This window comes from Monodon monoceros, unplaced genomic scaffold (assembly GCF_005190385.1).
Source record: "Monodon monoceros isolate NGI ecotype Baffin Bay Population unplaced genomic scaffold, NGI_Narwhal_1 Super_Scaffold_20, whole genome shotgun sequence".
NCBI classification, from domain to species: Eukaryota; Metazoa; Chordata; class Mammalia; order Artiodactyla; family Monodontidae; genus Monodon; species Monodon monoceros.
Window position 1 is genome coordinate 118,608,506 of NW_021703777.1, and position 12,348 is coordinate 118,620,853.

The window sequence follows — 12,348 nt, forward strand, 5'->3', positions numbered from 1 at the left end:
GTTTAAATCATCGAAGAACCTCAGTGTTAGCACTGGTATGAAAAAATCTGCCTGGTCTTTAGCTGCTAGAAAGTTGCACATTGTTTTCTATATTATGCGACAGATTGTGATAACCTAAACAAAATAATTCAGTAAGTATTAGAATGTGTGTGATCTGTGTTGATCCGTAAGAGTCAAATATGCAAAAGTTATGTATCGTATCTGAGAATATATATTTAATTACTGTAAAAGTAAATTTTTTTTTACTTATCGAATAACTTTCTTACTTGAGGGGAAATGAAACTTAGAGATTTTTGAGGGTTCACTTATACAGAATGGTGATATATACTGATTAAATTTGTCAGAAAATGCAGTAAAGAAGAATATCATTTTTAAGAGATAAAATACTAGATTAAATGCAAAGGTTACTGCTTAATAAGAATTATTGCTTCTTTTAGAAGCAATTTATAAAATTTATAAAATTTTACATAAGCTACATATATATTACAATATTAAGATTAAATTTAAACTTTTTACAATTTGTGTCTTAGTTTGTTTTGAAATAGTCAACACTGATACTTACACATCATGTCTGTTTTTAATTCTCAGAAGCTGTGTAAGCAAAAGCATTCTTGGACTCATGTTGAGCAAACTCTCTCATAAGCCAAAACTGCAAAATCAAAGTACTGTAAAAGAATAAACAATCCAAAAAACAGAGCATGGGGGAGTGAGCATAAGGGTCAATCTAACATTTAGCAGTGCACGAGAATTCTGAGGCCAATACATAAGGACAGGGGATGGTGGGGGACGGCAGGGGGAGGAGAATTTACTCTAGTTCTTTTCTTATAGTATGCCAGGGCTTTAAGATTGTTTTAAAGGCTTAAAAATTGTTAAAGATTGGGAGGGATCTTAAAGATCATCTAACCCAGTCTTATTTTACAGATGAGAAAAGTAAGGTTCAGAGCGGTTAAGTGGCTCACTCAAAGATACAAGATAGTCAGGGATCAAGGCAAGACTGGAACCCACGTTTCCTGGCTCATAAAGATCCTCGCAGATGTTGTTAGGATAGTCAATGGGCCAACTGGCTTAGTTTCCTCAGGGACTAAATTAGTCCATAAAATTAGACTATATTCTGTATTTCAGTACTTAGGCTGGATTTTCCTTGGTCTTAGTTCCTTTGTTCTTATTTAGATTTTGCAGTGCCATTGAATGGTATTTTTACTGTAACCTATATAAAAGTTTCATTTATTCATTAATTTAGTAAATATTTATTGATCACTATGTGCCAGGCACTGATATAGCAATAGAATAGAAGAAAAACAACAGAAGAAAATCTCCACCCACCTGGCATTTATAGTATGGTGAAATAAAGTGGATATGTATATATAAATAAATGATCTGTATTTGGATGTTGTAGAGCACAGAAATGAATGAGATGCTTTTATCCCTCATAGTGTAACTAGAGTTACTAAATTCAGTTACTTGAGATTCTTTTTTTGTGGTCATACTTGTAGCCCTAAAGTCAGGTTTTTTAAAAAATAAATGTTGATTTTAGAATAGTAATAGGTTTACAGAAAAGTTGTGAAGATGCAGTACAGAGAGTTTCTGTACACTCCACACCCAGCTTCTCCTATTAACATGATACATTAGTATGGTACACCTGTCATGACTAATGAACCAATATTGATACATACATCATTATTAGCTGAAGTTCACACTTTATTCATATTTCCTTAATTTTTACCTCATGTCCTTTTTCTGTTCCAGGATACCACATTTAGTCATCATGTTTCTGTAGTCTCCCTTAGATCATGACATTTCCTTAGACTTTCCTTTTTTTGATTACTTTGACAGTTTGAGGAGTACTGGTCAAGTATTTGTTAGAAGGTCTTTGAGTTTGCCTGATGTTTTCCTCATGATTAGACGTGGGTTATGAGTGTTGGGGAGGTAGATCACAGAGGTAAAGTACTATTTTCATTGTATCGTTTCAGGGAACATGCTTATCACTAATAATATTAACCTTGGTCAGCTGGCTGAGGTAGTGTTTGTCTCCACTGTAAAGTTACTGCTGTTTTCCCCTTTCCATACTGTATTTGGAAGAAAGTCACTATACACAGTCTACATTTAAGAGATGGGAGTCGGGGCGGGGGAGGTTTATGCTCCGTCTCCTTGAGGAGGAAGTATCTGCATACATTATTTGGAATTCTTTTGTATGAGAAACAACTTCTTTTATTTAGTTAATCATGTATATCAGTATATATGTATGGATATTTATTTTGTACTTTGGGTTATAATCCAAAACTGTATTTGTTGTTCACATTGTTTCAGCTTTGGCTCTTGGGAGCTTCTTCATTTGGCTCCTGTATTCTTTGACATACCCCAGTCAATGTGGGGTTTTTTGAGCACTTCCTTATTTCATGTCCTCTAAGAGTGCTCCAGTCTCATCTTGTATATTCCCTACTCCAGCCCGGAATGAGCCATTTCTCTAAGGAGGCTTGGTTCCTTCTACTGGAAAATGGCATCAGAAACCAAGATCTGGGCGTGCTTGTTGCTACCGAGGTGTGTCTGCTTCCAGGCCCTCTTATCTGACCGAGCAAGGAATATAGGCATATACCAACCTGGATATATATATATATATACATAACTATAAATATTTCTACATTTAACCAAAAAATGAGTACATACTGATGTTATCCAACCCTAATCCAACAGTATCACATGAACCATTTTAGCCTTCCCTGCTGCCTTGTCTGTAACTACCCACTCCAATAGTGAGAAACATGGTTCCTACCATTTCCTAGGGTCAGTTTTTCATTATGTATAAATATCTCACATCAGTTTACTTTTTTTGAAATTTCAAAGTAAATTAAATATATAGGCAAAATACAAATCAAACTATTTAAAATGTTGATTATGCTTTTTCAAACTCTATTTGATTCTTTCCTATTCAGATGCCCCTACAAGGGGTCAAATTTCCAGCACCATCTTTAAAATCATTAGTATCACCGTTATCAGTATCAACAAATGGTTATTGTGCCCCTTATATAGGACCATAAGCTAAGCTAGTTCATGTGGATAATGTTCAGGCAAGTCTTGAGGTGTGGCCCACCACTGATGCATGACAGATTTATATTACTCTCATACATGTACATCTACATTCATTTTTTAGATTCCATACCTTTTAGAAGTGAGAATATGGCTTATTGGAATTATTGTAACTTAAAACACTTCTCAGCATTCCAAATAAATTAGTACTTTTCAAGTTCCAATTCTGTGGTTATTAGCATTAGTAAGAGGGAAAGAAGGTTAAGTGATTTGTCTCTTGCAGAGTATGCGCTCAGTAAACACTCTTTATCTCCTTTAGGACATCTGATATTTATCTCAAACTCAACATGTCCAAAACTGAATTCCTAATCTTTATCTATAAAACCTGTTCCCCCTCACAGCTTTCCCCATCTCAGCAAGTCCATCATCTAGAACATAAACTTCAGTGCCACCCTTGATTCCTCTATATCTTACACCACACATCTGATGTGTCAGGAAACTGTGTTGACTCTACTTTCAGAATACATCCAGAAGCAGACAGCTTCTTACCATCTCTGCTGCTACCAGCATGGTCTGAGTCTCCCTCTCTGTCTAGGTTACTGAGCAAGCCTCTAATGGGTGTATCTGTGTCTGCATCTGCCTTTGGCCCAGAGTAATCTTGACAGCCAGAGTAATCCTGGAAAAATGTCAGATCATGCTCAAAAGTCTACAATGGCTTTTCAGTTTCTCAGGATAGAAGCCAAAATACTTACAATAGCCTATAAATCTCCTATCTCATTACCTCTCTGACTTCATTTCCTTTCCCCTTCAAACCCTCTGCTTCATTTCCACTGGCCTTGCTGCCCTTCACACTTTAGGCATGATCCTGTTGTAGGGATTTTACACTGGCTTTTCCCTGTCTGCTTGGGATGCTGTTCTCTGGTATCTGGAGGGTTAACTCCAGCTCCTTCAGGTTTTTGCTCAAATATCACTTTCTCAGTGGAGCCTACTGTGGCCGTGCTATTTAATACTGCAGCCTAATCTGTACCCACACCATCCCCCATCCCTCTTATCCTCTCAGTTTTACTTTTTCCCATAGGATTTATCGTATTTTAGCGTACAATTTATTCAGTTATGCTTACTGCTTATTTTGTGTCTCCCCCAGTGAGAATCTGACCAGCACAAAGGCAGGGATCTTTGTTCAGTTTTGTTCACTGATGTATCCCAGTGCCTAGAAGAAAAAAATTACGTTAAATGAATAAATGCATTATTTGAGCTGTGTGCTTTCTGTATCCCAAAATTATTCTTAAATTTAAAAAAATAAAGGAAAATAAAGGAAAATGTAATTTGATGAAAAGGTGTCAGATGGATACATGGGCAAAGGGTTATCATTTATTTTTTTGGAGTATAGTTGCTTTACAATGTTGCATTAGTTTTTGCTGTGCAGCAAAGTTAATCAGCTATACGTATACATATATCCCCTCTTTTCTGGATTTCCTTCCCATTTAGGTCACCACAGAGCACTGAGTAGAGTTCCCTGTGCTATACAGTCGGTTCTCATTAGTTATCTGTTTTATACACAGTAGTGTATATATGTCAATCCTAGTCTCCTGATCTATGAGCCTTGAGTTTTAGATTCCTCATTTGTTAATGAGTATATATGATACATTATGTCAGAGGATTGTTGTGGTATTTATATAAAATGATATGCATGAGAGCAGTCAATAACCATGAATTAAGGGATTTCCCAGCTCCTGGGCCTATATAAAATAAGGCTTGAAGGCAAGGTACAATTTGTTGTAAGCCTTTAGGAGCTACTTACCCACTTCCTCTGTGATGTCCTCTGAAGATCTCCTTTTCTCTTAAGTTTGAAACGGTGAGCAGTTAAACATTGAGTATAGGAAAAAAGCTCTGTGAATATGTTTATAAAGGTTAAAAAAATTACACTGCATCAGTTTTTAACAGGATTATTGACATCACAACCAATGAAGATGATTTGTAAACTTAGGATGGAGAGAACTGAAAATTGCTTAAAATGGGATGTTAGATGCATGCTTTTATTGAGACTGAATTTTGGCTCTACTACCCATTAAAAAAATGCAGTTTGTTTTCAAGTGCACATCAGCTGTTTAGTAACCTTACATGTCTGAATGTTCAGCACAGATGCACAATTTCCTTCTCTCCCCTGTGTTAAAAAGGTACAAGTAACCTCTGTTTAAAAAATAAAAAAACAAACTTGTGGTTTCCATAATGTATCAATATTATCCACTTAATCCCCGGTACTATTTCTTTTCTCTAAAATACTAGCAACTGGCTCAGAAGGCAAATATTACTGGCATGGTATGTATCCCAGTTGGCCAAGCATTATAGGGAGTGCTAACTAGCAACGTGGAGCACCCTGTAGGCTGACTGAACACCAAAAAATGAGCATATCAACGTCCTGAGGATAACTGACTGATGTGGTTTAGGTCTATTTCTGGGAAATTAGCCCATGAATCTCAATGCTGACCTTTCATGTTATCTTTATGATTACATGACTTTTCCTTTCACTCTTTACTTTTCGACTCCGGACCTTAAACCTGGAATAGAGAAAGAGGAAGATTTTTATTGGTGGCACTAAAAAGTGACAAGATAAAGTAAAACAGGTTAACGTCAGTTAACAAAGGAAGCACAATAATTTCACCAAAGGTAGCAAGTATTGGCTACAGAGTATCTGTGCCACTGTTATTACATTTGAATCTCTTTGAAAATCATGAGACAGTCCTGGGTATCGTATAGCTGGGTCCTTGTGCAATGTATGCTGCTTTGTAAGGCTACCTGTGATTTATTTGCACTTAAGTTCCTTTCTTAGTAAGTTACAAAAAAAAAATGAGCAAACTAGATAAGTTTGCATTTCAGTTTTTAAAAGTTCAGTTAACAGTAGTCAAAACATGAAAGCCAAGTAAATATCCAGTAAAATTCTTATCTCTAGAAGCCGACTACAGGAGCTATTAATCACTTTTAGGTCTTTCTTGTTACTGGATGTATGTCTCTTTTGGAGACCACTGAAATCTATGTTCATGGGATGTTTCAAGTCTGAGCCAGTGTGGTTCCTACACCACCTGTGTGCTCCTACTGCCTAGCACCTGACCTGTCCGTCCTGGGGCTGGAGAATGGGTCCTTGGACTGCTCCTCTGAAGAAATGTGCTTGAAACTGTCCTGCTGATACGCTGTGTTCCTGTCCTGTGTCTTTCTGCAGACTCAGATTGTGTCAGATTTTGGCCTGTTGAGTCTCACTACTTCGATCGTCCTGCTGAACCCAAAGCACTGTGTACTGTCATTAAATATTTAACATGAAAAGTATGACAACAACTACTAATTTTTCCTTTGTTTTTCAGAAATGTGTTACAGACGAGTGTTTCTTTTTTGAACGACTGGAATCTAATAACTACAATACTTACCGGTCAAGGAAATACTCCAGTTGGTATGTGGCACTGAAGCGAACTGGGCAGTATAAACTTGGCCCCAAAACAGGACCTGGGCAGAAAGCTATACTTTTTCTTCCAATGTCTGCTAAGAGCTGATCTTAATGGCAGCATCTGATCTCATTTCATATACCTCATGAAAGAAGAGGTATATTTTAGAAATTTGTTGATGAAAGGAAAAGAAAAATGTATACAGCTATCTGCTTAGTTTACGTAACTGGTCAGATAACCTTTTATCTAACAGTAAAATATTTAACCATTGCCTTAGTAAAACAACAACAACAAAAATTCCTGGAAAATGCATAGACTTCCACTTTTTATATAGAATTTGCCTTTATCCAGTGAAGCTTACTTACAGCTACAATCTTTTTCATACATTTGCTTCATTTGAAAAGAGGCTTTTAAAATGTGCATACGTACAAATAAGTTTTCTTCACGGAAATCATAGACATTAGAAAATTTAAGTCAGATATTTAGTTAACCCAAATGTCCACTACTTCTTATAATACGGCACACATTAATCTACAGGTACAATTTACTTAAACATTTTAAAACCATGTAAATATAAATCTAATCCATGCCTGTCATAGTTTTATAACTGTCTGGCAGTTCCTTGTGATAGATTTTATAGAACAAGCCTGTGTAAACTGCTGGAAGTTCTTCCACGGTCAGATCAATCTTGTCAAACCCTTCTCTGTATCCATACAGCAGCAGCCTAGCAACTCTGCTGGTGATCGGAGTTGTATTTTCAGTCTTGACTAGGTCGCTGAGATCCATCCACTCACACCTTAAGCATTCACGCTGGCAAAAATTTATGGTGAATGAATATGGCTTTAGGCGGCAGATAATATACATATCTGACTTTCCAAAAGCTCCAGGATGGGTGTGCTGTTGCCGAATACTCAGGAGGGACCTGAATTCTGACTTTATACCAGTCTCTTCAAAAACTTCTCGAACTGCTGTATCTCCTACATAGAAGAAAATGTACAAATCAATAAGGATCACATTTTTAGGAATTTAATCATCAAAGATTTTCAAGAAGCATTTTCTAAATGCTCAAAAAGCACAATTTTACCCTAAGAAAATAAAGTTTTCAATGTAAACTCTTTGCCTTACTGGACATCCTGAAGTACTGAAGTATTTTCTTACCAATGTATATCTAAGAAGCTTTTGAAATACTGAATATTTCTTTGGCTGCTACTTGCAGGCTTACCCACTTATATATATATATATATTTTGGGAGTCACATTTTAAAAAATTCTTCCTGCTTTATTTCCCCAGAGGTGAAAACATAGGTTGCAAAGCTGCAGTTAATATTCCTACGTATTTTTTCATTATTATCCTGTTCCTGATTACCCATCAAAGCTGCCTAAATTTATAAACATCAGAATTGAGAAAAAGTGATCCACTCTTCTTTATAAAAGTCTGGAGAGCTACAGAAGGTACTGAACTATGAAATGATTCAACTCTCCCCTGGTCTCTGCTGGGACTGTCAAGCCTCTGAAGTCATAGAGCTGTGAGTGGAATCCCACCATGGTTAATTTTTGGCATTTTCTTTGTTTCCTGCATTTCAAAGAGCTTGGATTCATTCCTCCAACAGCAAAATGCTGCAGTCATTTCATCAGAAGTTTTCAAAAAACTTGCAATTTACAGAATTTTATAATACAACTAGGGTTTTCGCGTTTTATAAGGTTGATTTTTCAATAATATGCAAATTTCTGGGACAGGATTTTTATTGCCAATAACTTATTTTTGTGGCTGCTTTTTCTAAATATCCAGATGAAACTCCTACATGGGATTTCTCTAATTTTATGATGCTCTGTCATTGTCTCCCAAAGTGTTTTATGAGAAGCCCCTAAAAAAGCTGCCTTCCTTGCCTATTTGCTGGGAAGCTTCACAATTGCCACAGGTACAAATTTTTGTTCAACTACCCTTTAATGCCTCCATTTTCTTGTTTGTCAAATTGTCAATTATATTTGTCTTCTTAGTAGTCCTACTAGTGAGGAATAGGCAAGGAAGAGCAAGTCGTTGAAAGAAAAAAAAATGTCTCAAATGTTTTTTCTGATAAACAGCTCTGGAAATATGCACAGGAAAAGTGTTTAATATATAAGACGTTTGTCTGCCATACTTGAATTATATGTGGACTTCCCTTATAATTGAGATTTGCCTTAGGTCAAACATGGTTAGAAATTATATTTTTAAACTGAAAACATAAAAGAAGAATTTATATGTTAAGAAAAGGAAAACTTGCCTTAATAAGAAAGCTAATTTTTAGTAGTATACATGTTTATTAAATTTGTTAAAGATTGTGGCAGTAGTCTTAAATTTTACATGTCATTTGCTGATCTGACTTAAAAATTGTTTAAATGTTTATTTTTATTCTTTAAACACTTTGAAAGATGACCATGGGGGTCTTGTTTAGCTTTTAGCAACACTAATCAAGAGTTTGGCATTTAGTTCCTGAGTCTGGCCTGTTGGTGTGTTACGGAATCACAGGACAGGGCTGGTGAGCGAAATCTGCCCTGCTCAGCAGTCACCACAGCAGTTGATTCAAAATTGGTGCTGCCTGGGTAGTTTGATCCGTTTAATTTGAATCCATGATATTGACTAGACTAAAAACTGAATGGGCAAATAAGCGCTTTTGTATCTAGAAGAACCCCTTCCATCTTAAGATTGAAATCTCTTCTCCAAAGATTTTACCATGAATTTAAAGATTTTTCTATCTAGATAAAGTGCTTTATTCTCCTGTACCTTTATTATTTTAATGTACTGTAAGCTAAATTGAAATAACTGTTTTATAGGTTTGAAGAACATAGGAAAAACCAAGAGGGTTTTGTTTTTATTTTTGCTGGTTGAAAGATATGTTTAAAAACGTCAGTGTTTTGTTTAGTTAAAGGACAATAATGAAATGGAATTTATATTTGTTATTTCTGTTTTCTAATATTTAATAGAATTAGATTGAAATAAAAGGAAAAACTGTGCAGAATATGGGTTTTTCTGGTGTTTGTTTCCCTCTGACTCTGGTACACTGATGAATTCTGATCAGACCCCCCTGCTTTAAAGACCTTTGGCTATGCAGGGATGCTCTTCCTGTCAGTGATAATGAGATTTTTTTCAGGAAGGCAGCTTCTCCATCTTTAACCTTGTACATGTATTGTACTCTTAGGGTATTATATGAAAACCTAAGGATTGCATTCTATTTTGTATATGCCCCCTTAATGTTTTTCCTTTTTTTTTTTTAAGCACTACGGACAATAGTGCTTCATTTACCTAGTAGTATCAAAGAATGAATGATTCCAAACAAATGTGCTTCTCAGTTAACTACTGTTTACTGCTTAAGAGCCAATATGAATGTTTGCACATTTGTGATGGCAGTATACCTAAAGTATATTACATACTTTACTAAAAACAGAGCTTAAAGAAAATAATTTAAATAATTCCTGGATGATCTGGCTTCATCATTAAGAATAATCTACTATTGTACTGTTACAAAATAGAAATGCCCTCTATACATAGTCTTCCAGATCTCTACTGTCAGTTATCATTTCTAGCTGCTTTCAGGGTTTTATCAGTTCTGAGGCAAAGCTTCAATTTATACTACTCCTAGGTAGTATGGTGAATGCCAATTGCTGCTTTTTTCTTACTTCCACATGGTGAGGTGTATATACGATCTCTGAATAGGTGGGTTGTTGTGACAACCACAAACACACAAAAAAAGTAGTGAATTCCTAATAATATGGACTTGAAGTGTTCTGGAGTACACTCAAACCTACAATTATACACATTTGGCTTGGAAATATGTTTCTCCATTTAAATATATCTGAAACTCAGACTATCCATAAAAACTCAAATGAGAAAAGTCAATTCATTTGAGAAGGCAAGACTCAGAAGAGGAAGCTACACAAACCTTCTCCTGTAGACTGCTGTTTGCCCAGTATCAACTGGATGAGGATGTAAAACATAAACTTAACTAGTTCACATGATGTCATATCACATAAGGATAGTGTGAGATAATCAGGAGCTCTAGAATAAATGCCCTTCTCTTTCAACACTTGCACCACTACAAAATCCTTTTTATTTCAACAGAAGGCCTAGCAAACTCTAAGCAAAAGGTCAGTAAGTACCTAAAAAACAAAATTTGCTATGGATATATCTGAATGTAGTGAATTTACTTATAGGATATTAGGAGTTGATTCTATACTATGTATAGGGCATTTTTATTTTTTAATTTGTGGAACATTAAAAAAAATCGTTTCAACTATATATATATATTTAAAATACTTAAAAATAATTTAGGACATTGCCTTCATATAAATGATGGCTAAAGAGACTAGGGGACATACATATTGAGGAAAAAGTCATTGACAAATAATACTGATATGAAATGAGTTGATTTATTATGATAGGGACTGCACTTGACCCAATGGTTTAAGGAATAGGTAGGAAAACTCAGTTTCTATTCTTTCCTTCCTGTAAAATCCTGACATAATGAGCTCAGTAAATTGTTTTAGGAAGTTATCTCTCATTTCAGACTTTCTCATTTGAGACATTTTACTATGCTTTGGCTTTCTGACTATCCAAAATAAACAGTAGATAAAATTTTCATAAACAGAAGAATTATGTCACCACTGTTCTATAATTGACTTTATAAATAATTCTTATTTCACAATTTATTTAAAAGTTACTCTTCATCCTTGTGTGATAGAATGCTCAAGAATTTGTTTTATCATAGTTTAATTCCAACAATTTTAGTTATATTCAAAATAACCCTTAATGCTAAACTTGACTGATGTACATCCAAAGCTTTTCATTTTCAAGCAAATTAATCTAGAAGCAGTCCTAAGCAGAAAAACAGGAGTTATGCTCCTAATGGTATTATTTATAATAATGAAATAAGTTGTAATATTAGAAGTTTTGCTGCTAATTTTATATCATCCCTGAAGTAACTTCACTGAAATTTTCTGACTTAGCCTAAACCAATTAGAAAAGTTAAAATCTTATTCTCAGCTCTACAGCAAGAAAGTAAACATATGAATTTCCTCAACATTTTCAAGTCAATTAAAGATATGTAATATACACACCAATATCTTCTCCAGGCTCTGACAGGCCTCCTGGAAACTTCCACATATTTTTCAACTGCAGTATAAAATCAGAAAATAAAGTTAACATACCTTTTATTCACAAACATACACAAACACACACGGATGCCACAAAATTTACTCATAATTGGTCAAGGTGGTTGAGAATTTATTTTTTGGTTAATTATACGCAAATTTTTTTCAGCTTCACTTCCTCACGCCTCCCTTCTTTTTAGGGATAACTGGTGACTTGTGAAACCTTTTCCCACCTTTTTCTTCAGGAACTAGAAGTGGTTTTGTTTGGTTAATGTGATAAATTCTGTATGAGTGAAACAGTGGGGGGGGGAACATCTACTGAATTTGTGTAGTTAAAAAAATTTTGCTGCTAGTTTATTAAAAAATAGAGGAATCTTACTGATGCTGCTATAAATAAGTAGAAAATACAGTATAAATTTAATCACTAAAGTATGCTACTTTTAATTTTCACATTTACTTTCTGTATTGTGTCTAATCAGATATGTTCATCTTAAGATTTCTCTTATTCTCTGTGTTAATGATTTTATGTACAAATGTAACTGCTTTTCATGGGAAGTGTGAATAAAATTGATTAGTTTAAGTTTGTGGCTTTTTGTATATCATTTCTTTTTTTGATGGGGAGGGGCAGGTGGGAAGATCTGATCTAGGAATGGGGATAAATGTGGAAAATTTATTTTAAATAATTCTGCAGTGACATGGGACAATATTCTTATGGCTGACACGATTATTTTTTCCTGTTAGGATTCTGTTGTATCAATCCATCACCA

At 35.0% G+C, this 12,348-nt stretch overlaps 2 protein-coding genes across 3 annotated transcripts in view; one reads left to right on the top strand and one right to left on the bottom strand.

Moving 5' to 3' along the window:
* The window catches only part of FGF2 (fibroblast growth factor 2), a 68,053-nt gene extending 61,376 nt beyond the window's left edge, over positions 1–6,677 (top strand). Inside the window, 1 exon segment of the mRNA XM_029234724.1 lies at positions 6,381–6,677. Coding sequence (XP_029090557.1) covers positions 6,381–6,566 — 186 coding nt within the window. The 3' untranslated portion in view covers positions 6,567–6,677.
* Positions 6,678–6,695: 18 nt separating this feature from the next.
* NUDT6 (nudix hydrolase 6) overlaps positions 6,696–12,348 on the bottom strand; it is a 42,905-nt gene continuing 37,252 nt past the window's right edge. The window contains exons 3-4 of one of the 2 annotated variants that reach the window (XM_029235714.1): positions 11,549–11,603; positions 6,696–7,435 (exon numbers count right to left, since the gene is read on the bottom strand). In XM_029235714.1, the coding sequence (XP_029091547.1) occupies positions 7,038–7,435; positions 11,549–11,603 (453 nt within the window). In that variant the 3' untranslated portion in view covers positions 6,696–7,037. The remainder of the gene's footprint in view (positions 7,436–11,548; positions 11,604–12,348) is intronic. The other variant, XM_029235715.1, reaches the window with a different exon arrangement.